General features: G+C 41.8%; 1 protein-coding gene across 2 annotated transcripts in view; it reads left to right on the top strand.

Annotated features, from left to right (window-relative positions):
* The window catches only part of CYFIP1 (cytoplasmic FMR1 interacting protein 1), a 123,888-nt gene that overhangs the window by 83,816 nt on the left and 12,496 nt on the right, over nt 1–27,576 (top strand). For both annotated transcript variants that reach the window (XM_044231286.1, XM_044231284.1), the window contains exons 21-28: nt 133–252; nt 2,370–2,569; nt 6,190–6,277; nt 16,695–16,838; nt 19,357–19,447; nt 20,533–20,663; nt 26,781–26,853; nt 27,411–27,505. In XM_044231286.1, coding sequence (XP_044087221.1) covers nt 133–252; nt 2,370–2,569; nt 6,190–6,277; nt 16,695–16,838; nt 19,357–19,447; nt 20,533–20,663; nt 26,781–26,853; nt 27,411–27,505 — 942 coding nt within the window. The remainder of the gene's footprint in view (nt 1–132; nt 253–2,369; nt 2,570–6,189; nt 6,278–16,694; nt 16,839–19,356; nt 19,448–20,532; nt 20,664–26,780; nt 26,854–27,410; nt 27,506–27,576) is intronic.

The raw sequence follows: 27,576 nt of genomic DNA, 5'->3' as shown, positions 1-27,576 counted from the left end.
GACTCAATCTCAGAACTCTGGGACTGTGACCTGAGCCGAAGGCAGATACTTAACCAACTGAGCCACCCAGGTGCCCTTGTTTGTTTTTATTGTTAGCTTTTTTTTTTTTTTTTTCCTTTTTCCATCTTCCAGCTCCTAGGAAGATCCATTGACCTTAATCGCCTGATTACTCAGCGTGTCTCAGCAGCCATGTATAAGTCTCTGGAACTGGCTATTGGACGATTTGAAAGTGAAGACTTGACATCAATAGTTGTAAGTGCTCTTCCTTTTGTCCGGCTCAGCAGATTTGTAGAAAACTAGTTACAAAGATTGGAGCTAATTTTAATTTTGTCCTTAGTTTTTGCATAGGACTCAAAAGGTATGCACTGATCAAGCGTGACCTATCCAATCGCTTTTTTAGTGTCTGCTCTTAGTAGTCACAATTCTAAATTGACTTCAAAGAACAAGTAATCTGAACCCTGAGTAAATTACATGTAACTATGGCAAGAGAATGAAGAAGAATTTTTAAAATCAAAAAGAAGTGAACACAGAAGAAGTACTTGAAAAAAATGATACAGAAGATATAATAATAATATATAATATATATAATATGTTCTATATTGTACATAATAAATAATAATAATATAATAGTAATGAAGATCTAACATACATACAGGGAACATACATATTATAAAGAAAAACCGAAGCAACAGGATGGAATAAATATTAAAAGTTGTATTTCAAGAAAACATTGATAGAATTTAAGACTTGTGCTGTTATCAACAATAGCCAAACTATGGAGAGAGCTCAAATGTCCATTGACTGATGAATGTGGATAAAGAAGATGTAGTCTGTATACACAATGGAATATTACTCAGCCATCAAAGAAATAGGAAATCATGTCATTTACAGCGATGTGGATGGAGCTAGAGTATATTATGCTAAGTGAAGTAACTCAGAGAAAGACAAATGCCATATGATCTCACTCCTATGTGGAATTTAAAGCAGAAAACAGATGAACATATGGGAAAGGGGAAAAGAAAAAAGGAGAGAGGAAACCAAACCATAAGAGCCTCAATGATAGAGAACAAACTGAGGGTTAATGGAGGGAGGTGGGTGGGGTTGGGCTAGATAGGTGTTGGGTATTAAAGAGGACCCTTGTTAGGATGAGCACTGGGGGTTGAATGTAGGTGATGAATCACTGAATTCTACTCCAGAAGCCAATATTGCATTGTATGTTAACTACCTAAAATTTGAATGAAAAAAATGTATATATTAACAAAATTAAGACATGATATAAAATACCTATTAAAAGCTTACGGCATGTGCCTGGGAAAACCGACTCAAAGTGGCCAACACTAAGGAATATTGCAGTAAAAGTATTAGACTTTAAAGGAAAAGAAAAAATCCTCTGGATATCTGAGCAGAGTGATCAGAGAAAGAAAATTTGTCCTCAGGGCTTTGTCCTTAGCAATTCCTGCTAAAAGCCAAGGAAAGGAAGTATGAATTAAGGATTTCATGCAAAGCCAAATAGATTTCCCAGGAATGAAGCCTGCAGGCAAATGGTAGTGAAGATGCAAGAACTTAGGGAAGATTGTTCATTTCTAGAGATGCAGTTCTGGGTAGACCGAGAGAGGCTTCAGTAAGCAGTGGGCACGACAAACTCAGGTTCGAGCATCTCCAACATAGGATGAGCTGTGCTCCTCATATTCTTCCACAGAATTAAAATGTTGACATGGATATCTTACATTCTTTATCTTCATACTTGATTTTTAAAATCTGGTGTGTAACTCACATGCACAGTGTACCTCCATTTGGACCAGCCACATTCTCATTGCCATCTGTGGCCCATGGCTGCTGGAATGTATAGTACAGACCTAGGCATGCTTATGAGCAAACTCGGAAAGCTTGGAAGGCCATCTGTGAATGTGCTTGCTGACTCTGCTACACAGCTGTGCTTTTGAGTAATTCCAGGCACGTTAGGCTGACTCAGGCTAATGCCTGAGGACTCAGTGCTGCAGCAAGGGTGGGGGTGGACACATCCCAATGGTCTGTACCCTGTGGGTGGTTGGAGGCTGGGGGGGGTGCAATGCAGAAGTGATGTCAGTGGAGAAAGAATGATGACTCTGGGTGTGACCACAGTAAAAAGGTATGTTTCAGAGGCAGTGGAGAGGACATAATGAATTTAGGTGTAAGAAGCAAGCTCCTGCAGGCTACTAGACCCCCACTGTGTGTATTCTTCGCCTCGCTCACCAGCCTCACCTCCGTGTGGCCCACTATCTTCTGCCCATTCTGCTCTGCCCCCAGCCATGGCACTGCCCATGCGAGGAATCAAGGCCACTGTGCTGGGCCCATTTCTGTCCTCACACCCTGTCTTTGTGGTCCTGTAGGAGTTGGATGGCCTTTTGGAAATCAACCGCATGACCCACAAGCTGCTAAGCAAGTACCTGACACTGGACAGCTTTGACGCCATGTTCCGGGAGGCCAACCACAATGTGTCCGCGCCCTATGGGAGAATCACCCTCCATGTCTTCTGGGAGCTCAACTATGACTTCCTGCCCAACTACTGCTACAATGGCTCCACCAACCGGTGAGCATGCCACCTCATGGATGTTTTTGCTAAAGGGTTCCTAAATGGGATGATCTCAGAGCCTCTACATTATTTACTAGGTTGCTGTCTCCTCCACTGTTCCCTATCATTTCTCATGTCCATGTATTCAGGCTCTTCCAGTCTCCTCTTTTTACAAGTGTAGTCCTGGGCATGTCTTACAGCTTTCCATGTGGAGACTGTACAGCAGGCTGGAGTTCCCATCTGGGGCACTTGCTTGTAGCTCAGGGCTTGATCTCAAGATGCATGTGGACAGCAGTTACCGGTTCTATACCTGATGTTGGGAAGTAGTCACTGACTCTATTTTTCATCCGTTCTGGAATGTTGGGGTATATAAAGATCTGTCAGTTAGCCACTCTCTCACCCACCTATGCTTTGCTACTGTGTTGAAGAACACAGTGGCCAGTGAGGTGAGTGGCATGGTTGACAGCAGCAGTTTCATGTGATTCAGCCTCATGATAACGGTCCAAATCCTGGAACAGCCCTGTCTTGGCCTCTGTGCACTGGGTAGTCGTCTATTTGAGGTTTGTTCCATGTGCCCTTAGCTTCTGCTCCCTGTGAGCACATGCTCGGGATGTATGTGTATGTGTGTGTGTGCCTGTGTGTGTATGACCACTTTTTAAAAATCATTGTCATTTCTGTGTCCTATTAGCTATCCCCATCATTTTTTTAAAAAAGATTTTATTTATTTGTTTACAGACAGAGATCACAAGTAGGAAGAGAGGCAGGCAGAGAGAGAGGGGGAAGCAGGCTTCCCACTGAACAGAGAGCCCAATATGGGGCCCAATCCCAGGACCCTGAGATCATGACCTAAGCTGAAGGCAGAGGCTTTAACCCACGGAGCCACCCAGGCACCCCTATCCCCATCATTTTGAAGTACTTCTTGTACCTCAAGAAGTTCCATGTTTATCTTGTACTTCTCAGGCCCTGTTGTTGCAACTTGTCACTTCCACAGAATTCCTTCTAGTGGAGAATATTTTAGAACTAGGCTTAATATTAAAAAGTAAGCCTGGGTATGATCATTGTTAGTGGGATATCATTGTTTCTAGACCCTTTTGATGTTCAGAGCTAGGAAGTTCCTGACTATGTACCATATTAGGGTTCTCTGACAAATTATCATAAACCATGGGGCTTCAAACAACAAAAATTTCTTTTCTCATAGTTCTGGAGGCTAAATGTCCAAAATCAGTGTGTCAGCATGGCTGTGCTGCTTTCTCCGAGACTCTGGGTAGAATCTTCTCTTGCCTCTTCCCAGCTTCAGGTGGTGGCCAACAATTCTTGGCCTTTGTTAATGTGTAGCTGTATCATTCCAGTCTCTGCCTCTTTAGACATGTGGTGTTTTTCCCTGTGTGTGTCTCTCCTCTTAGAAGGACCTGAGTCATATTGACTCATTAAGGGCCTGCTATACCTCAGTGTGACCTCATCTTAACTAATTACATCTGCAATGTCCCTGTTTCTGAATAAGATCACATTCTGAGGTACTGGTAGTTAAGACTCCAAATTATCTTTCTGGGGATACAAACCCATGAAGCATGTATAAGCAGGGCTTCTCTGTAGCTGTCTACATATTTTATCTATGAATCCACACTGATATCTTCAGTTCCAGTTCAGCCCTGGGGGGTCTTATTCTTGTTTTCTCCCTCCCTTTCCATTTTTGTAACTCCCTTCTACACTGGGAATCCTGTTTCATTATTCTTGGTATATTAACTCACTTGCTCAGTTCTAGAAAATGCAGAAAATAGTTTCAAAATTACTGATCCTTCCTACCATGAAACACAAGCCTACTAACTGGGATTCAATATTTGTTTGCAGTGTTTTTGTCTATACATTGAGAACATATATGTGCATATATATATATATATATATATATATATATATATATATGAAAGTTGTTTGGAATAATGGAGTAACAGATTTTGGATTTACTCTTTTGCCTTAAACAAGTGAAAAATTAGACAAAATTTATGAAACCACTGTTCTCAGGCTTTGCGTTTCCTTGAGGGAAAGGAAACAAAGGCGGTGAACCCTTTTATTTCCCTGCTTCCTGCATGGAAGCACTTTCTGGGCCTCATTGTGAAGGGGGATATCCCAAATACAGCTTGGAAGTCTTGTTTGGTGGAGGAGGCAGATTCAAAGCTGAGGAAGCTGGAGCAGCTGGGATTTGCATGGCAGATCTGCAGTATGGGAGAGGAGAGAGCTACATAGTGAAGCAGCTCCTGAGACCAAGTTACAGGCCCTTTAGTCTTTGCTTGAATATTAAACTGTATGTGCATTGGATGGAACTCCACAAGAATAGTCAAAGAGCAACTTTTTGGGAGCTGTGAGCCAAATAATTCCCAGAGCTGACATAGAGTTAGGAGCCATTTGATGCCCTTCCAGCAAGAATGGGGAAACCTCCCTGAGTACCTGCACATTCAACACAATTGCCAGAGGCCCTGCCTTAGTAGTATTCGTCAGGTGCTGACTACTGTGCCACCCTAATTATGAAAGGTTCCAGCTGACTTGAAATCAGTTAACAGCCTGCCCAAAATAACTTAGCACTTTAAAGGATAACAACAAAATCCAGACACCTGTTGCTATGGGCCACTGGCCTCCCCTCAGATGTTCATGTTCATTTCATGCACTGGTGATATTTTGCCAGTTAGGTCCCTCTTTATTTATTGAAGTGTAATATGTGTCAATTAGATTCTTTGAATTTAATAATTAGCAAATCCGTATATTTTTCTTAACGATGCTTCTTTATAAAAGTTTTATATTTTAGGGGCACCGGGGTGGCTCAGTCAGCTAAGTATCTATCTGCCTTCTGCTCAGGTCATGATCCTGGGGTTCTGAGATCAAGCCCCACATCGGGCTCCTTGCTTCATGGGGAGCATACTTCTTCTGCCCCTCCTCCCTACTTTTGCTCTCTCTGTCAAAAGATAAGTAAAATCTTAAAAAAAAAAAGTTTCATATGTTTAAATGAACCCTTATGATTTGAAAGTCAGCCAAATTTGACAGGTTTGCTTTAGATTCCAAGCATTTGATTTTCAGTGTCTCCTAATCCTTTATTAAGCCACAGTCTCATGGTTTTGTGAGTGTGGTTATAAGTACTTAGGTTGCTCATTCTTCCTGCTAACTCAAAACTTCCTGTTTTGAGTTTTAAAAACTCAAAAACTTTTGGAGTTTTAAATCCTCAAAACTAGTGATTTGAGTAACTGGACATGACTGACTGTATCTGCCTTCCCACTCCTATTCATGAGGTCACTGGTGTGGCCAGATGCCCAACAAGACCTGAGTGCTTGGTCATTATCACTTGTTAAAGGACTGCATTGGGCATGAAATGGCCCTGGTGCCAATAAACCAGACCATCTCCCGGAGTTTGGAGACTGCATATACATGGTGAAAGGACACCGGGGTTCTCATTCTTTTGATGAACTCTGGATACTTGTATTATACTTGGGAGTGTTTATATCTCATGGTATTTGATTTCTTAGAATTTTCCTATTGATGATTAGATTAGTTAACTGGGAGAAGATGTAACTGATGGGTAATGTAAAAGTTCTGAATTTTAAAGAACTACCATTAAATTTCTTTTCTTTTTTCTTTTTATCCTTTTTGTTTAGATTTGTTCGGACAGTATTACCATTTTCTCAAGAATTTCAAAGAGATAAACAGCCTAATGCACAACCCCAGTATTTGCATGGATCAAAAGTAGGTTCTTTTGTGTTTGTGTTATGATTTTTTAAGTTCATAATGAAGCATGTTTTCAAGTTTAGTTTAAATTAGGTGAGTTGTAATGATTTAAATATATCATGCTATGTGTGAAATGTTGTTGTCTTCTTCCATTAGCAACTTCCTAAAAAGGAATGTAGTGTTGGGACAGCCCTCTGACCGTGTGTTGGGTATCAGGCTAGGCCTGGCCTCATTCCTGGCCCTAAAATAAGTGAGATTGTCAGCACAGTTAAAGGTTTAAAAATATCAAACAAGGAAAGGATGTGTAATAGGCTCAGAGGCTCATCTTTGATAGAGGGACCAGAATATCTTGTCCAGGTGTGATGCCGCGAAAGGAGGGATGAGGTGAGAAGGAGCATGCAGAAGAGAATTGATATCCAGAAACCAGAGGCAAGCAGACAAAAGGCACAGAACACCTGCTATCTGTCTAGTAAGGTGAGACAAATGTCCAGGCTGAGGGTGGCTGGATTTGCAACAAGTTGAGAGTATTATTAAAGAATAGTATTGTTAATGTTTAAAGCACTCTTACACTTTCATAAGGAATAAACACTCTAGTAAAAAGGAAGCAAGTGATGAGCTGGCATTTCCCAAAAATGTAGTAAAAAATAGAAATAGAGGGGCGCCTGTGTGGCTCAGTGGGTTAAAGCCTCTATCTTTGGCTCAGGTCATGGTCCCAGGGTCCTGGGATCGAGCCCCGCATCAGGCTCTCTGCTCAGCAGGGAGCCTGCTTCCCTTCCTTGCTCTCTGGCTGCCTCTCTGCCTACCTGTGATCTCTGTCTGTCAAATAGATAAATAAAATATTTTTTTAAAAAATAGAAATAGATATCTAGCCTCACTAGTAGTTAAAGAAAAATGAGTGCACATGGGACTGTATGATTCTAGGGGACCACCTGAAATATTTCTAATATTTAAATGTTCTCGGGGTACTAAACAAGAAAAATATGCAGCCAAGAATACTTTATCCAGCTAGGCTGTCATTGAAGATAGGAGGAGAAATAAAAAGCTTCCAGGACAAACAAAAACTAACAGAATTTGCAGTCATCAAACCAACCCTGCAAAAAATACTGAAAGGGGTTCTCCAAGCAAAGTCAGAGCCCAAAAGTAACATAGACCAGAAAGGAATAGAGACAATACACGGTAACAGTTACCTTACAGATAATACAATGGCACTAAATTCCTATGTTTCAGTAGTTATGCTGAATATAAATAGGCTAAAATGCCCCAATCAAAAGACACAGGGTATTGGATTGAATAAAAAAAAAAGACCCATCTTTATGCTGACTCATTTTAGACCCAAAGACACCTCCAGATTTAATATGAGGGGGTGAAAACCATTTATCATGCTAATGGACATCAAAAGAAAGCTGGGGTGGCAATCCTTATATCAGACAAATTAGATTTTAAGCCAAACATTGTAATAAGAGATGAGGAAGGATACTATAATATACTTAAAGGATCTGTCCAACAAGAGTATCTAACAGTTGTAAATATTTATGCCCCTTACATGGGAGCAGCCAATTATATAAGCCAATTAATAACAAAATCAAAGAAACACATCAACAATTATACAATAATAGTAGGGGACTTTAACACCCTCTCGCTGAAATGGACAGATTATCTAACCAAAAGATCAACAAGGAAATAAGGGCTTTATTTTTTTTTTTTTAATTTATTTTTTTTATTTGACAGACAGAGATCACAAGTAGGCAGAGAGGCAGGCAGAGAGAGAGAGAGGAGGAAGCAGGCTCCCCGCAGAGCAGAGAGCCTGATGCGGGGCTCGATCCCAGGACGCTGGGATCATGACCTGAGCCAAAGGCAGAGGCTTTAACCCACTGAGCCACCCAGGCGCCCCAAAATAAGGGCTTTAAATGACACACTGGACCAGAAGAACTTCACAGATATATCCAGAACTTTCCATTCCAAAGCTGCAGAATACACATTGTTCGTGAGTGCATATGGGACATTCTCCAAAATATTAACATACAAGATCACAAATCGGGTCTCTACCAGTACCAAAAGATTGGGATCATTCCCTGCATATTTTCAGACCACAGTTCTTTGAAACTGGAACTTAATCACAAGAGGAAAGTTGGAAAGAACTCAAATATGTGGATCTTGAAGGGCATCTTACTAAAAAATGAATGGATCAACCAGGAAATCAAAGGAGAATTTAAAAATTAATGAAAATGAAAACACAACTGTTCAAAATCTTGGGATGCAGCAAAGGCAGTCCTAAGAGGGAATTATATAGCAATACAAGCCTTTCTCAAGAAACAAAAGAAGTCTCAAATACACAACCTAACGTTATGCCTAAAGGAGCTAGAGAAAGAACAGCCGATGAAGCTGAAACCCAACAGGAGAAGAATAATAAAGATCAGAGTCAAAATCAATGAAATAGAAATGAACAATAGAACAGATAAACAAAACTAGGAGCTGAAAGAATTAATATGATTGATAAAACCCTGGCCAGACTTACCAAAAAGAAAAGAGAAAGGACCTAAATAAATAGAGTGAGTGAAAGAGGAGATATCACAACTAACACTGAAGAAATACAAACAATTATAAGAACATATGAGCAACTGTATGCCAAGAAATTAGACAATCCGGAAGAAATAAATGCATTCCTAGAGATGTATAAACTACCAAAACTGAATCAGGAAGAAACTGAAAACCTCAGCAAACCCATAATCAGCAAGGAAATTGAAGCAATAATCAAAAGTCTTCCAACAAATCGGAGCCCAGAGCCAGTTGACTTCCCAGGGGAATTTTACCAAACATTTAAAAAAGAACGAATACCTATTCTCCTGAAACTGTTCCAAAAAGTAGAAATGGAAGGAAAACTTCCAAACTCATTTTATGAGGCCAGCATTACCTTGATCCCAAAACCAGACAGAGACCCCACCAAAAAGGAGAATTACAGGCCAATATCCCTGATGAACATGGATGCAAAAATTCTCACTAAAATACTAGCCAGTATGATCCAACAGTACATTAAAAGGATTATTCACCTCAACCAAGTGGGATTTATTCCTGGTCTGCAAGGTTGGTTCAGTATCCACAAATCAATCAATGTGATACACTACATTAATAAAAGAAAGGACAAGAACCATTTGATACTCTCAGTAGATATGGAAAAAGCATTTGACAAAGTACAGCATTCTTTATTGATTAAAACTTCATAGTATAGGGATAGAGGGTACATACCTCAATATCATAAAAACCATTTATGAACAACCCACAGTGAATATCATTCTTAATGGGTAAAAACAGAGCTTTTCCCCTAAGGTCAGGAACTCAGCAAGACTGTACACCATCATCACTGCTGTTCAACATAGTACTAGAAGTTAAAGACAACAAAAAGAAAAGGTATCCAAAATCAGCAAAGAAGAAGTCAAACTCTCACTCTTTCCAGATGATATGATACTTCATGTGGAAAACCCAAAAGACTCCACCCCAAAACTGTTAGAACTCATACAAGGATTCAGTAAAATGGAAGGATATAAAATCAATGCCAGAAATCAGTTCATTTCTATACACCAACAATGAGACAGAAGAAAAAGAAATTAAGGAGTTGATCCCATTTACATTTGCACCAAAAACATCAAGATACTTAGGAACAAATCTAACCAAAGAGACAAAGAATCTGTACTCAGAAAACTATAGAATACTCATAAAAGTTATTGAGGAAGACCCAAAGAAGTGGAAAAACGTTCCATGCTCATGGATTGGAAGAGCAAATACTGTGAAAATACCTGTGCTACCTAGAGCAGTAAACAAATTCAATGCAATCCCTATCAAAATACCGTCAACTTTTTTCACAGAAATGGAACATATAGCCCCCAAATTTATACGAAACCAGGAAAGACCTCGAATGGCCTGAGGAATGTTGAAAAAGAAAACCAAAACTGTCACAGTTCCGGACTTCAAGTTCTATTACAAAGCTGTAGTCATTAAGACAGTATGGTACCAGCACAAAAACAAACACACAGATCAGAAAACCCAGATTAGAAAATCCAGAAATGGACCCTCAACTCTGTGGTCAACTATTCTTTGAGAAAGCAGGAAAGAATGTCCAGTGGAAAAAAAGATGGTCTCTTCAACAAATGATGTTAGGGAAATTGGACAGCCACATGCAGAAGAATGGAACTGGACCATTCGTTACTCCATACACAAAAATAACCTCAAAATTGATGTGAGTTAGGAATCCATCAAAATCTTAAAGGAGAACACAGGCAGCAACCTTTTCAACCTCAACCGCAGCAACTTCTTCCTAGACACATCGCCAAAGGCAAGGGAAACAAGGGCAAAAATGAACTATTGGGACTTCATCAAGATAAAAAGCACAGCAAAGGAAACAGTCAACAAAACCAAAAGACAACTGAGAGAATGTGAGAAGATATTTGTAAATGGCATATCAGATAAAGGAAAAATCTATAAAGAAATTATCAAACTCAGCACCTAACAAACAAATAATCCAGTCAAGAAATGGGCAGAAGACATGAACAGACATTTCGGCAAAGAAGACATCCAAATGGCCAGCGACACATGAAAAAGTACTCAACATCACTTGGCATCAGGGAAGTACAAATCAAAACCTCAGTGAGATACCACCTCACACCAGGCAGAATGACTAAGATTAACAAATTAGGAAACAACAGATGTTGGCAAGGATGGAGAGAAAGGGGAGCTCTCCTACACTGTTGATGGGAATGCAGGATGGTACAGTCACTCTGGAAAATAATATGGAGATTCCTCAAAGAGTTGAAAACAGAACTACCCTGTGACCTAGCAATTGCACTGCTGGGTACTTACCCCAATGTTTTTTTATAGCAGCAGTGTCCATAATAGCAAAACTATGGAAAGAGCCCAAGTGACCATCAGCAGATAAATGGATAACGAAGACATGGTGTGTGTGTGTGTGTGTGTGTGTGTGTGTGTATACATACACACTCACACACATATACATACAGTGGAATAGTATGCCGTCATCAAAAAATGAAATCTTGTCATTTGCAATGGCGATGTGGATGGAACTAGATGGTATTATGCTAAGCAAAGTAAGTGAATCAGAGAAAGACAATTATCATATGATCTCACTGCCATGTAGAATTTGAGAAACAAGGCAGAGGATTATATGGGAAGAGAGGAAAATAATGAAATAAGAAGAAACCAGAGAGCTCTGGAGACAAACCATAAGAGATTCTTAATCTCAGGGAACAAACTGAGGTTGCTGGAGTGGAGGGGCGTGGGAGGGATGGGGTGACCGGGTGATGGACATTGGGTAGAGTATGTGTTATCGTGAGCACTGTTTATTAGATAAGATGAATCACAGACCTGTCCCCCTGAAACGAATAATACATTATATATTAATAATAATTTTTTAAAAAGAAAAAATATTTAAATGTTCTCACTTGTAGAAAGTGGACAGCTAAGGAATAAGACAAGTATAAAGTAAAGTCTGTTATGGGGGTGGTCATACAACATTGTGATAAAAAATATGGAAGCAGCCTAACTAACCATCAAGAATATTAGAATATCTTATTGTTTAGTGGAATACAATATACCCATTACAAATACTTACGTAAATCTTGTGACATCTTGTGGGATCTGTATTTTATTAACTTAAATCATACTCCAAATAGAATGACCCTAATTACAAAAAGATATATGCAGAGCAAAGATTATTGGAATGCTAAACAGTGGCTGTCTCTGGGAGGGCTAAGGCTGAGAAAGGTTTTCTTTTTCTGAACTCTGTTTGTACTCTTCTCACTAGGATTTTAAACTGCTCCCTCCAGTGTTGGTTTTGGTCTCGGTCTTTACACGGCCCAGCCTGTGGGCTGTGTAGGGAAGTGGGGGCTCGTCCCCTTTCCCAGCTATACACACTAGGCCCTGCAGCCTCTGAGCCTTTAGCACTGAGCAGCTGCTGCTCATTCTGCTCTGAAGCTCTGAGGGACTGAGGTTTGAGCAGTATCTTCTCTGTATTTTCTGCATGTTATTCTCAAAGGTGCAGAAATGAGCCTATTAACATAATTACATAAAAGGACTACCTTCAGGTCTCTTGTGGTGGCTCTCAGGAGGGTGTCAACATGTCAGTCTTCCCTTATGACAGGTCTTTGAAGAGACAGGCCCTTGGCTCAGTCTTCGTCTCTCCTCCAACTTCTCCAGGCTTGTGATGTCATCTCCCTTTAGCTGCCCGCTCTGTCTTAATCACAACCTCACAACACTTTACAAACTAATGTGTCCATTTAAAGTTTTCAACCTGTCAGCCAAGAAGAATAGATGTCTTAGTGGGACAAGCCAGAGGGTTAAGTAGAGGATATATTTGGGATGAAGGGGAAACAAGCATTGGCATTAATAGAAGCCACCTGTGTTTTGCAAGGATATGTGGGATTGCAAGCTGAAATTGATGCTATCCCTGTGTTCTGCATTTAGCTGGTACCACGTGCTTTGCATGTACCTGGAAAGGGGGATGGGCATGTCCTTATGAGAAGGTGTGCTCCTAGGATGTTGTGACAGAGCTGGTTTTTTGAGAGGTCTTGCTCTGGCAAGGTCTGGATCCTGAGGAGGAACCAATCCTGCAGGGGGCCCTGAGGGCCAAGGTTCTGTCATGAGATGGGGTGGGTAGGGGTTTATGGTAGGCAACTTAGGGCCGGGGGGATGGGGCATCAGGAGGTAAATGGAGAATGATGGCTGGTGGAGAGATGTTACCCTAGTCCAAGCAGGAGGTGGTGCTTTGGACTAAGTGGCATTGACAGAGGTGAAGAGAAGTAGATGGGTTCAGGGGATATTTTGGAAGTGGACTTGATGGGACTTGCTTATGCACTGAAGATGGAGGGTGACAGAAAAGGAAGACCCAAGATGTTTTTCCTAGGTTTCTGGCAGTTGGTGAGTCAAGATACCAGTTTTTGAAGTCAGGGAGGGCTAGATTTAGAGAGGTTAAAGGGAAGAGGCCTTTATCCCGAGAGCCTGTGTCCACTCCTCTTCCCAGGTCTGTTTGTGCCACATGTCACAGACCTTGCTGTGAGTGGGGGATAATGCTGCCCTGCTGAGTGTTCTGGCCATAGCCAGGCTGGCTTCAAACGTCCCTCAGCGGAGGTGAGGACATTTAGTCCACTTATATTCAGAGTAATTACTTATAGATATGTATTTAGTACCTTGTTTTTACTTGTTTTGTCATTGTTTTTGGAGATTTTTTCTGTTCTTTTCTAGTGTTCCTTTCTAGTCTTTGTTGCTTTTTTGTCTTTCCTTCCACTCACAGAATCTCTTTTAATATTTCTTTCAGGGCTGGATTAGTGGTCATGAACTCCTTGTTTTTGTTTTCTGGGAAACTCTTTTATCTCCTTCTATTTTGAATGCCAGCCTAGCTGGATAGAGTATTCCTGGCTGCAGATTTTTCCCACTCAGCACATTGAATTTATCATGCCAGTCCCTTCTGGTTTGCCACATTTCTACAAAGAGATTTGCTGCTAACCTTATGGGGTCTTCCTTGTAAGTTAGGGACTTCCTTTGTCTTGCTGTTTTTAGGATTTTTTTCTTTATCACTATATTTTGCAAATTTAACTATAATAAAAAAAAACTTGCTTTTGATTTTGATGCAGCTCCTCTGGTTTTTAAAGCCAAAAGTTACGGAGATTAGTCCTCCCTATGTGAGCTTCCTGGTGCAAGGTCCTATTTCTTTGCCCTCTTTGGACACATAGCTCCCTCCTCTTGTGGGCAGCCTCCCTCTGCCTTTCTGATCTTCCTAATATTTCAGATATAGCTTCTTCTCTGGAGTTTGTTCTTCCAGGATTCAGATTGCTCTCCAAGTTACTGACTTGGAGATATATGCTATCTTGGAGATGAGATGGGGGTAAGCTAAGGGTCCTCCTCCAGCACCTTCCCAAGCTCCTGAGGCCATCAGATATCACTGATATTTCTCATGGTTTTCTTTTTAAACATTACAATTTATTATCAAGCAAAAACCTCACACTGAATCCTAGCATTTAAATACACATTGTGGTGCTTTAAGGAGTAATTGGGAAGAGGAAAGTATATCTAAGTTGTTGATCAAAATATGCCCCCTTTCAAGTGGGACTATGGTTGTTAGTGGGGTTGTAGGCTTGGGCACAGGATGGGCACCTAGCGGAGCTTCCAACCTGGTCATTGTTGTGTTTGATAATTGTTTAGTCCCATACTTCTATTTTTGAGTTCTAGGACCACCCATACATTCTGATTGTCCAGAAGGACTCACAGACTCAGTCAGTTATACTCACAGCTGTAGTCCTTATTGCAGAAGGATGCAAAGCAGAACCAGTAAGGGAAAAAGACACGTCAGATGGTGGTCGAACCAGGGACAGGCTACCAACATTGTCCCTTATGGGAATTGCATGGTTCATGCAGTTTTTCTGCCTGGAGAATAGGAGCCCACTCAATTGCTCAGGTCCAAGGCTTTCACTAGGGCTGGGTACATAGGCACATGCTTCCTGTCTTGACTGTTCACAGCTACTAAAAACTCCAGAACCCCCAGAAGGAAAGGAGCCCCCATAAATTACTATTTATACATCCAGCCTAGACAAGTTGTAGCATGGTTAAATGTCCCAGTAGTAGAAAACAACCTTATCAGTTGGTAACATTTTACAGGCTAAATTCCCAGAAATTGGAAGCAGGGCTTCTGAGGATACTCAAGAGCTGAGCATCCAGGTCTGCTCTGCTGATTCTTCAGAATCAGCTTTTTGATGTGGTTTTTAGTGTATGTAGAGGAAATATTTAAGACAATGATAAAGGGGGCAGGGGAGGATTCAGGGAACCTAAATGAAGAGGAGGTTGATATACTTAAATCCAAGTGGTAAAATATTGATAACAGTGGATTGTGATAACTCATAGTGTAAGACCTAGAACAACAACTAACACATCTGGGTGAAGAGATCCTCTTGAAATTACTATAGATCATTCACAGTGGAATTCTAGAAATGTTTAAGTGACCCAGAAGAAGTCAGGAAGAATGAAGCAGACCCTACTTAATTATCTATCAATAATTACATTATGTATAATTACTAAATATAAATGTACTAAATGTAAGTGATCTAAATACAGTTAAAATACTGAAATTTGGCAGAGTGAATTGAAAAAACATGATTGAACAAGAAATGCAGTTCGAATAAATTATATTGGTGGGTTGAAAGTAAAAGGATGGATAAAAATACATCATGCAAACATTAATCAGAAGAAAGGAGTGACTATATTAATATAACATAAAGTAGATTTTAAAGCAAAGATAGTTGGAAACCCGAGAGGGACATCGTATTATAGGGTTAAGCTACCAAGAAAATATGGCAATCCTAAATGTTTGTGTACCAAGCAACAGAACTTCAAAATACTTGAAGCAAGTACTGACATGAGTGAAAGGAGCAATGAACAAGTCCACAATTATAGTTGGGGAATTCAGCATTCTTCTTAGTCATCGATAAAGTCAGTAGACAGAAAATCAGCAACAATAAAGAACTTTAGGTGTTTACAGCATCAACCAAAAGGGTATTATTGACATGTCTAGAACACTCAACCCAACAACAGCAAAACGTACATTGTTTTCAAGTGCCCAGGGAGCATTCCCCCACATAGACCATATTCTGGGCCATAAAACAAACCTCAAGGAAATTTTAAAAGAGTTGAAGTCATACAGAGTGTGTTTTCTGACCATAGTGGATTCAACTAGAAGTCAGTAATAGTAAGATGACAAGATAATCTCCAAAGGCTTGGAAACTACTGCGTTTCTGTATGATCCATGGGTCAAGAGGAAGTCTCAAGGGAAATTTTTAAAAAGACACCTAAGGAAATGAAATCTAAATCTATCAGAATTTGTGGGATGCAGCTGAAGAAGTGCCCATAGGGAAACACACAGCACTGAATACTTGTGAGGCATTCTCCTGCTGAGTGTGCACCATGTCCTTAGATAAGCTTGGAGGCCGCCCTCCTACCGGAAACCACCCTGATTGCCTTTGTCACCTGCTCACCTTGTGGGAGCCTCTGTCTCCAGCTCCATGTGTGTCCCTGAGAAGACAGTTTCCACTGCTCTGTTGTTCTCTGTCCTCTGGAGACTGGGAGCAGCTCTGAGGAGGCAGCAGTGAGGATGCACTTGTCTCTCATTCCAGGATCTCAAAATGGCTTCTGTAGAACTGGCAGTTTGATAAATCTTTGAAATTGGTTTTCTTTCTGTTTTAACAAGCTTGCTAGTCATGTCTTTATGTTGAAGACATAAATACCAGTAAGGGAGAGTCTAACAAATTCCCTGGTGTTCTCTGCCTTAAGGGTATGTATAGTGACTGGATCTTGGGTGCAGCAGTTCTTTATCTTATGGGCACAGTAAGTATATGGAGAACACTGGAGACTTCATGAAGCACTTACATTCTTTATCCCCCAGGCTTTGAACTTGGCGTACTCTAGCATTTATGGCAGCTACCGGAACTTCGTGGGGCCTCCTCACTTCCAGGTCATCTGCCGGCTGCTCGGCTACCAGGGCATTGCCGTGGTCATGGAGGAGCTACTGAAGGTCGTGAAGAGCCTGGTACGTTTCCTTCCATGGACTTCCTTTACATGGTGAAGGGTTCTGCACCCAAATGTCCTGTGAGGAGGGGAATAAAGGATTCAAACACTCCACTGAGCAATTCTTGGATACCAGTTGGGTGTCCTGCAGTTCAACTCAATTTTAGCACTGTCTACCTGGAGTTGGCATCAGATCGCACAGTTCAAGGGCTTTTACCCACACTGCCCCACATCCACCCTCATTCAATCTCTTAATATAATTTGTCACCTGTGCCTCTGACCCACTGGCTATAAATCAGAGGTTTCTGCAGCCCCCTTCTTGGGTTCAGTTAACTGCTAGGGCAGCTCACAAAACTCAGGAGACCAGTTTACTCACTAGATTACCAGTTTATTACAAAGCATACAAATCAACAGCCAGGTGAAGACCTACATAGCTAGAGGTCCCGAAGAAAAGAACTTTTGTCCTTGTGCAGTTTGGGTACCCTCAAGGTGACTTTTGGAACTGTTCTGGTTCCCCAACTTGTAAGCTCTCCAAACCCCACCCTATTAGGTTTTTAAGGGAGTTTCACTACATAGGCAGGACTGATTAAATCATTGGCCTTTGGTGACTGAATGAACCTCTAGCCCCTTCCCCATCCCCAGAGGTCTAGGGGTGGGACTAAAAGTCCCAAATCTTACCATGGGGTTGGTTCTTCTGGCAACCAGCCCCCATGGGTAGGTGCTTTCCGAAAGTCACCTCATTAACATAACAAGAGACACCTTTAAGAAGCTCTTTTAGGATAATTTGAAGGGTTTTAGGAGCTCTATGCTAGGAACAGGTAAGACCATATATGAAGCTTTTATTACAAAAAAAACAGCATCTCACACAGCCTTGAATTCACTGGGGTGGAAAAGCCCGGTCCATTTTAAGTAATTCATAGAAAAAGCTAAGTGCCCAAATTACATTTCCTTATAAGAAAATGTGGCCTTTATATGAAGAAGTAGCCTTCAGGGTATATGCCCCTTTCCTGGGTGCCAGGGATTAAACTGTGAATAAAGGATTAGACATTCATCTCTATAACTTGAGGTCAGAAGTTATGTTTACAAGTCTTTTATTTAAGTCTTTTTGGAAAGAGAGTGAGAAAATGATGTTTGTAGACTACATAGATTTAGTTTTCTATGTATTATTTCTGTTAACTGAGAAAGAACTTCATAAAATCTTAATCTTTAATCTTTTTCCATTAATTTAGTCATTTTTAAAAAGATTTTATTTATTTATTTGAGAAAGACATGAGCAGGGGGAGGGTCAAAGGGAAAGGGAGAAGCAGACTCCTGCTGAGCAGGGAGCCCAGTGCAGGACTTGATCCCAGGACCCCAAGATCCTGAGCCAAAGGCAGATGCTTAACTGACTGAGCCACCCAGGTGCCCCTATTTTAATTGTCTTTCTGTGGTTGAGCCCATTTCTTTAAGATTCTTCAGGTCTTTTCCATACTTAAAGCTGAATTTTTGGCCACATAGATAAAACTGGCAATCCTCAAGGAGATAATATGATTATTAACAATGTAAAGCAAAAGTTGACAGAATTCTCAGAAGTTGACAAAATATACGATCGTTTTGGATCAAAAATCAATTAGAATATATAAAAGTTGAGCTGGGGCGCCTGGGTGGCTCAGTGGGTTAAAGCCTCTGCCTTCGGCTCAGGTCGTGATCCCAGGGTCCTGGGATCGAGCCCCACGTCGGGCTCTCTGCTCAGCGGGGAGCCTGCTTCCTCCTCTCTCTCTGCCTGCCTCTCTGCCTACTTGTGATCTCTGCCTGTCAAATAAATAAATAAATCTAAAAAAAATTAAAAAATAAAAAAAATAAAAATAAATAAAAAAGAATATATAAAAGTTGGGTCTTTTGACACAGCCATGACTGCATGACCCACTCAGTCTCTAGAGCCTTTGCCCCAAAACACATAACTTGGAAGCTGTTAGGCACATGAGGTGACAGAGTCCAGTGTTAGAGCTGCACCAAATCGATGAGAAGAATACAGGAACCACCCCATGAGGATGTTGCTGCCCCAGAGCCACTGTGCTCACCAAAGTTGGAGTCCCTTGCCTTCCCACTGTCACAGCTCACACCATTTGCCTCCTGAAAGGGGAATTGTGTTTTATTTTTTTAAGATTTTATTTATTTATTTGATAGACAGAGATCACAAGTAGGCAGAGAGGCAGGCAGAGAGAGAGGAGGAAGCAGGCTCCATGCTGAGCAGAGAGCCCGATGTGGGGCTCTGTCCCAGGACCCTGGGATCATAACCTGAGCCAAAGGCAGAGGCCCCAACCTACTGAGTCACCCAGGCGCGCCCTGGGGAATCATGTTTTAGAACATGCATTTAGTTAGACTTGTTAAGTCACCCTGGTGGCAGTTGTTTTCGTTCTGTGGATAGGATTTCCTTTCCCAGCCAACGTGATTTTCGGTCCTGCTCATTGCTGTGTGTTTTACAAACAGACTCCTTTTTACAAGCCCCATGCACCACTCACAACTTCTGGGACAATGATGTCAGCCTCTCTCTCCTGCAGCTGCAAGGCACAATCCTGCAGTACGTGAAGACACTGATGGAGGTGATGCCCAAGATCTGCCGCCTGCCCCGGCATGAGTATGGCTCTCCTGGTGAGTGTGGCACCTCCATGGGGGTGCAGCATGGAGGGAACAGCATGAGAGGTCAAACCCCAATGTAGGAAATCAAGTCGAAATTTACTGGTAAGGATAGGATCTGCTTTGCCCGGGTGGGAGGAAGCCAGGAAGCTAATCAAAGTCTGATTAATCAGTTTCCAGTAGAAGAAACAAACCAGCCTTCCATCAGGGAGCAGGTGGGTGGGCAGGTGTGCTGGAATTACCACATTTGAGGGAGGAAGCTCGTAGTGGGGAGGCAGCACCCTTGGTCGGCTACATGATGGGGCTCTGAACACTGGGAGACCTTGACTCCTGGACAGCACCGGGACCTTGAAGATCACCAACCAGAGAGGGCAGGAAACTCATCTGCTGGGTCAACTGCCCTGGTTGTCCTTGCAAAATGGCAGTTGGGACCAGGCATGTTGACCTGAGGAGTTTGAAACCTGTTAAGTCTCTAACTTTGAGACTTTGAGTTGTTTTGGCTATTCTAGGTCTTTTGCATGACCACATAAATTCTGGGGTCAGTTTGTGGATTTTTGACTGGGTCAGCATTTGAATGTATAGATCAAAATTAAGGAATATTAACTTTCTTTCCAGCTTTTATGCCTGGTCTTTTTGTGCCCTTTACAATGTGCAGGGTCTCTAGAACAGTGAAGAAAATGTGTTGTCTTGCTCTGGAGCTCAGGGAGAAAGTATGCAGGTTTTACCACTATGACATTAGTTGCAGGTTTTTTATAGATGCCGTGTATCAGATTAAGTATGTTCCCTTCTGTGCCTGTGAGGGGATACTGAATTTTTCAAAACCCTTTCTGTTTCTGCTGGAGATGTGGTCTTTTTCCTTTATTCTTGTGATGTCGTGCTTCCTCCGAAGATACAGGGTTGATAGAGATGGAGGCTTTGGAGCCAAGGCCCAAGGCCTAGGTGATGGACAAACAAGAAAGATGTTGGGGTCAGGGGACGTGTGGCCATCTTCATAGCAGTGTCTGAGGATGTTTCATGGCCAGCACGAGTGCTCCTAGTTGTAGACCCCAGACTGTGCCTCCAACCCCCTCAGTCTCTCTACTCACTCTCTGATACCACAGGCATCCTAGAGTTCTTCCACCACCAGCTGAAGGACATTGTTGAGTATGCGGAGCTGAAGACAGTGTGCTTCCAAAACCTGCGGGAAGTGGGCAATGCTGTCCTCTTCTGCCTGCTCATCGAGCAAAGCCTGGTGAGTGCTCAGCCCAGCCAAACCCCAGGCCATGCAGAGTCATTCCCTACAGGTGCCTAAAAAAGGCATTTTTCTAGAGGCCAGATTTATTAGGGTTATTTAATGAGGGTAAAGCACCATTCTTTTTGTGTGTGTGACTATTTAGATTTTAATTTGAATTTGTTTCCTATAACTAAAAAACAAAAATGCAAGATAATTCATCGTTTAAGAATGTTTTACTATGTGAGCCCTGTGGAATGTTTTATTATATACTATTTGCTCCAGCTAAAAAACATGTGACATATAGCTCTAACTTAAGTCTTACTCACTGACAGGACACGTTTCCTTACCATATTCTTCAAGAGTATATTGTATCTTCATATATCTTTGCTCTGCTCTGAAAGTTCAGAGTATCAGTATCAGCTTGCCAAATGTATTGAAGAAGCATATTGGCATTTCAGTGTTAATTGGTTATGTCTTTAAACCTATTTGGGAAAATCTTCTGCTGTGTTGCTTCTTAACGCACTCTCCTTTCTTCAAGGCCCTGGGAGCTTGACGGGGACAGGGTCATGTTTTGCAGTGACTGGGACCATGGTGCCCATATGCCTATCAGGGCATGGCATTCAGACTGCCATGTTTCTAGGGGCCAAGCTACTGGATTGGCCACCTTACATCCAATTACAAAAATATAGATATAGATATAGATATGTAGATATATGTTGTCAGGTAGTCCAAGGTTGGATGTGGATACCTCTGGGAGCTCATGGCCTCCCATCGGGACCTATATCTTTTGGCTTTCCCTTCTGTCGCTGTGGTCCTGGGTAGACCCTTTCCACATGGTAACAATGAGAGGGCACCCTAGGCCATCTGCAAGTCAGCATGGTCTCTGAGTGAACAGCCCCTCATGTGCCACCCTCTCCCACAGCAGGAGTGACAGCATGAGGTGGAGGACCCACCAAAGTCACAGGGTGGGCTGGGCAGTCCTGCAAAGAGCAGGCAGGCTGGCTGTGGGGCCAGCAAGCAGCTGACATCCAGGCCAGCCTTGCTCCAGGAACATTAGGGAGAACTGAATCTTCTATTGCACTATCTGTGAATTTTTTAAAAAAGATTTATTTATTTTAGAGAGAGAGAGAGCACATGTGACTAGGGGGAGGCACAGAAAGAGAGAGAGAGAAGCAGACTCCCTGCTGAGAGCAGAGTCCAACACAGGGCTCAGTCCCATGGTTCTGAGATCATGACCTGAGCCAAAACTAAATTGGAGGCTTAACCAACTGAGCCTGCCAGGTGCCCCAATATTTGTGAATTCTTAACAACCAGAAAAGTTAGGAAGAGTTGCCTTTTTTTTTTTTTTTTGATGTTATTTATTTATTTGAGAGGGGAGGAGTAGGGCATGATCAGGGTGGAAGGGCAGAGGGAGAGGGAGAAGCAGATTCACTGAGCAGGGATCCTGATGTGGGGCTTGATCCCAGGACTCCAGGATCATGACCTGAGCTGAAGCTAGACACTTAACTGACTGAGCCACCCAAGCACCCCATGAAGAATTACTTTAAATCATAATCTCTTATCATGAATTTTAGATATTTATTATAGGAAGATTCCCTTAATGTACTGACTTTTCCTGAACACGCAACATAAAGTGAAATTTTTCTTGTCCATATGTGTCTAAGTCTAAAGGTGCCTTTTAGTCCCTGGTTTTGGGTTATGGCAGGAAGCCCCAAGTTTTACTGAGGGAGGACTGGCTTATGGAATTCACTTAATGGCAGGGAACCATAGAAGGCTGGTTTTTCCTCTGGTTTAGCTGTGCTTTTAGGAAATAAACTATCAAAAGCTTTTCTTCACCTACAAAATAGAAGATGTCAAGGATCCTTGTATGGACATAAATGAATCATAGAACCATAGAGGTTCGATGCTGGAAGGGCAGCACTTCTCTCTCATCAGCTCAGAGGAACAGTGTACACCCATTGTCAGGTCAACAATTGGACACTCACTGGCTTTAGGGTGGAGTGTGATGCTGTATTAGACACTTAGAAAAAGAGGGATCTTGAACCAGCGTGATCCTTGCTATCTGGTTCCTTCAATTATGCCTGTTACATATCTCTCAAGAAAAGCAAATCCCTTGTGAGAGTCGTGTAGTACTCTTAAAGACCTCACCACCATTCAGTGGGAATTGGTCTCATCAGTGAAGGGATCCTCTAGGCCTTGGGGGCCTGGTGAGTATTGGGTCTCTAGCACACAGTTGACACAGATCCCCCTCATCTTCTCCCTTCTGGAACCAGGCTTGTGTCTTAGGTGAATACTCTTGTGCTTGGCTCCTTTGAGTGGTAAGAACAGTACTGGGAACCTAGGAAAAATGTTATAAAATGTTACAAATTTTTTGGGACACCTGAGTGGCTCAGTTGGCTAAGCTGCTGCCTTCGGCTCAGGTCATGATTCCAGGGTCCTGGGATCGAGTCCCGTATCGGGCTTCTTGCTCGGCAGGGAGCCTGCTTCTCTCTCCGCCTATGCCTGCCTTCTCTGCCTGCTTGTGTGCTCTCACTCTCTCTCTCTCTCTGACAAAAAAATAAATTAACAAAATCTTTTTAAAAAATGTTATAAATTTGTCAATTGATTTGAGAGCAAACTTTGGCTTATGAGTGTGTGAATATTTCTGAAACTGAATGAAAAGAGCGTCATCTACATCCGAGTTGAGTGCAGCAGATTCCAGGGCCCATGCCTGAGGCATAGTGAGCATCATGCATTACTCTCTTATGGAAGCAGTGGCCCTGCTTCAAAGGGATGCCTGTCACCACCCCTCCTCACGCCCTCTGCTCACTGTCACTCCTTCACTTCTCCTTTCTCTGGATTCCCTTGTCCATGCATCTTGTGCAAGTGGTGAGAAGCCAAACTTTCTGTGTTGGGCAGCAGACCTGGCCCCAGATTGGAATTCTATGGTGTTGCTTTTGTCCTTTTGGAAGTAGGAGGTGCTATTTCCTATAGACCCATCAGTGTGAAACTCCCCAAGGTTGAAGACGGCATGGCTATTCTCACTCCATCTCATGTGGTTATGCCCAAATCCCATCAAACCCAAGTACAGTTTTGAAGACTCCAGACATTGATCTGTTCTTGGTGCTTATTTTGGACTCTCTGAGGAAGGTGGTAGTATGTTTTGGTATTTGTGTGGGTTCGCACTATTATGACTGGAGATAATCGGGGTAAATCAGATTGTCACGTTAGAAAAGTGTGGTAACTGTGACCCAGCTGCCAGGGCAGCAACCATGTGGGGCCCATGGGCCTGACCATGCTATTGCGCAGTAGTGGCCCCAGCCAGTGCCAGGATTGGATTCAGTAGCCAAAAATGTTGATCTTACCAAATCTGTGCATTGTGCGGAATACATTTAACTTTCTGAAGAAATTTGTTTAATTTTGCTTTTCAAATTCTGCTCCCTACAAACCTAGCCTGGTATAAAAAAGTACACACACACACACACACACACACACAGGAATATTATATTATGCAGCCAACAAAAAGAATGAAATCTTGCCATTTGAAATGACATGGATGGAACTAGAGGGTATTATACTGAGCGAAACAAGTCAGTCAGAGAAAGACAAATATCAGATGATTTCACTCATATGTGGAGTTTAAGGAACAAAAGAGATAAGGGAAGGGAAGGAAAAATAAGATAAGAACAAGAGGGAGGCAAACCATAAGAGACTTTTAACTCTAGAAAGCAAACAGGGTTGCTGGAAAGGAGGTGGGGGAATTGGGTAACTGGGTGATGGACATTGGAGGGCACTTGATATAATGAGCACGGGTGTTAGATGCAACTGCTGAATCACTAAATTCTACCCCTGAAATGAGTAATACACTGTATGTCCCCTAAATTGGATTTATTTATTTATTTTTAAGATGTTATTTATGAGACAGAAAGTGAGAGAACAAGTAGAGGAGGGGCAGAGGGAGAGAGGGAGGGAAAAGCAGACTCCCTGTTGAGCAGGGAGCCTGATGCGGGGCTCAATCCCAGGACCCCGGGATCATGACCTGAGCCAAAGGCAGACGTTTAACCAACTGAGCCACCCAGGCATCCCTAACTAAATGGGATTTAAATTTAAAAACTTCTAAAAACCAAAAATAACCTAGCCCAGAAAGTTTGATAATGTAGTTGGGGTTTTTTGTTTGTTTGTTTGGGTTTTAGGGTTGGTTTGTTTGCTTGTTTTTAGTTTATGTATGTGTGTGTTTAATAAACTTTTTATTTTAGTATAGTGTCAATTGCTTGTTTTAAATGCTGGTTTTTGTAACTATTCTCAATTTTTCTGGTTTGGTTTGGGGGCAAAAATTTGAGCTCATTGGTAATAGAACCTGGAAGCAGCACAGCTGGATGCGCCCTTCCCCACTTGAGTGGTTTTGCTGGCCTGTAGGCTCCTTGAACTGCCTGCAGAGCTCTCTTGTGTGCTCTGCCCCAGCATTCCTGCTTGGCAGCTGTCATTCCTTAACCAAGTCTCCCACCTGCCATCCATTTGCCTGACCAATTTCTGGCAGTCAGTCACCCACCTTCCACACTCTGTTGGTGCAGGCCAGCATTCATTCCTCTCCATGTTGCTTTTTTCACTCAACAGTAAATACATCCTGGAGATCATTGTACATTAGGAAGTGGTGACATTCCTTATCCTTTTTGTAGCTGCATAGAATTCCATTGATATCGCCCTCTAATGTGTTTGCATAACACAGAATCATCATCTCATCTTGTCCCCTTTTTTAGCTTGTTCCTCTCTCCTCCCCCAACATCATCCTCACCTAGAATAGAAGGCCCAGAGGAACAGGTTCTGGGTACACTGGTCCAGAGGTAGCTTCTACTACATATATTCTGCATGGGGGAGTTCATGCTTTGCTGCTGGCCTCAGGAACAGAGACATGGTATGGAGGGATAAATCTCCTTCTGGAGGTGGAACAAGGGGCACCTACACTAGATTTATGTTTTGTGACAATAGGAGCCTCACTTGATAAGTACAAAAAGTCTTCTCTTCCCCTTCTTGGTCTTAGCTTTGCTATCATTCAGGGAAATTTTCAGAAGGAAAAATACCATCATTTGATATATGTCTTGACTTTCTGAAAACAGTTTCTTTGTTTAGAAATTTGTCTTATTGGGGTGCCTGGGTGGCTCAGTGGGTTAAAGCCTCTGCCTTCAGCTCAGGTCATGATCCTAGGATCCTGGGATCGAGCCCTGCATTGGGCTCTCTGCTTGGTGGGGAGCCTGCTTCACCCCCTTTCTCTCTGCCTGTCTCTGCCTACTTGTCTCTGTCTGTCAAATGAATAAATAAAATCTTTAAAAAAAATTGTCTTATTACTGTGGGATTATAAGATTTCAGGATGGCTGTAGAGTAGGAGGTGTGAGAGAACTCATTCGTATCTTCTACCGGCCCCATGGGGAACACACCAATCTTCAGGGCCCTTCTCTATAGTTTAAGAGCCTCTGAGTCTGGAAAATACCCTGTTCTTGACTACATTTGGGTTTTTGGTAAGTTTTTAGGAGTTCTGTAACCCCTGTGGTATCAGAGGTAAACTTGCCCTTTACACAGCAATATTCTGGAGAATGGGTCTTCTGCAGGGTTTTTATTACCAAGTCTTTAGAGGTGTTGTGATCCAAAAGCAGGTTCAGAGTGACTGCTCAGAACTTCGTTTGTGTACAAAGGTGATGCTGCCTTTCCTTCTGCGTCTAGTGCTGTTCACAGAGGAATTACCCTTCCTCCTGTCTATGTAGTAGTATATTGTTACAAACTGTTATAACTAAGTTACAAACTTCTTAAGATGCTAGTAGCAAATTAGCAGAGCAGGGCTGCCAGACTGGTAAATCCTGGAAAACAAAGGCCATTGTTTTCAGTATTCAACACTGGTTTTTACTCATGTCTACATTTAAATTAATTAAAAGTAAATACAATTTAAATTCAGTTATTCAGGTATACTAGTCATATGTGGCTGGTAACATTTCAGTGTATAACACAAACAAAACATTTCCATCATCCCAGAGAATTCTACTGCATGGTGCCACTTAGAGTATTTGTTTTACACTAAATGGCAAATATAGATCTTGTTTTCAGCACAACTTTTCTGTCTTTGGATGAGGTAAATGTTCCTAATGCAGTCCTCTTCTTTTGGTCTAGTCTTTAGAAGAAGTGTGTGATCTCTTGCACGCCGCCCCATTTCAGAACATCCTGCCGAGAGTCCACGTAAAAGGTAAGTCTGTGTATCTCTTACCAGGGAGTGCAGACTAACCTTTGTAGTGGTGACACTTAGTCCTTGTGACCAGAGAACTTAGTGCCAGTTTTGTTTGAGTTTCAGTGCCTGTTTCATCATAACTGGAGGTAATTGGTAAGTAACATGGTTAGATTAATACTGAATAATTGAAGTATTAAAGGCTGAAAAGATAAGTCTTGGATGTGCTTCAGAATAGCTACTATCCTGTTGTTTCATAACGGTTGAGTATCTATGAAACAAGAATGTCATGAGTTGATACTCATGTAGCAGATGGGTACAGAGGGTTTTGTACTATTCTCTGATTTTGATTACATTTGGAATTTTTATGTTTCAAAAAATGAATATTGAACAATGAATATTTATCTTTTTGAATTAAAATAAGCCAATTCTGTAATGTTCAGAGAGAATCTCTATGTATAATGTTAACTTAAGAAATCTTTCATTTGTTTCTTTGACAAAATTAAACTTCAGCAATCATTTTTCATGCAAAAAATTAAAATAAAAATGCAGAAATTAAAATATTTTTTCCACTGCAGAGGGAGAGAGACTTGATGCTAAAATGAAAAGACTGGAATCAAAGTATGCACCACTGCATCTTGTCCCTCTGATTGAAAGACTGGGGACCCCTCAGGTAATGCATACTGTGACAACTGTCACTGCTGCAAGTTTGTTGTCCACATCAGGCCTGGGGCTGAAGCTTCA

Source organism: Neovison vison, chromosome 13 (assembly GCF_020171115.1).
Source record: "Neovison vison isolate M4711 chromosome 13, ASM_NN_V1, whole genome shotgun sequence".
In the NCBI taxonomy this organism is placed as follows: Eukaryota; Metazoa; Chordata; class Mammalia; order Carnivora; family Mustelidae; genus Neogale; species Neogale vison.
The sequence above is the reverse complement of the archived record's forward strand: the minus strand, read 5'-3'. Positions and strand labels throughout refer to the sequence as shown.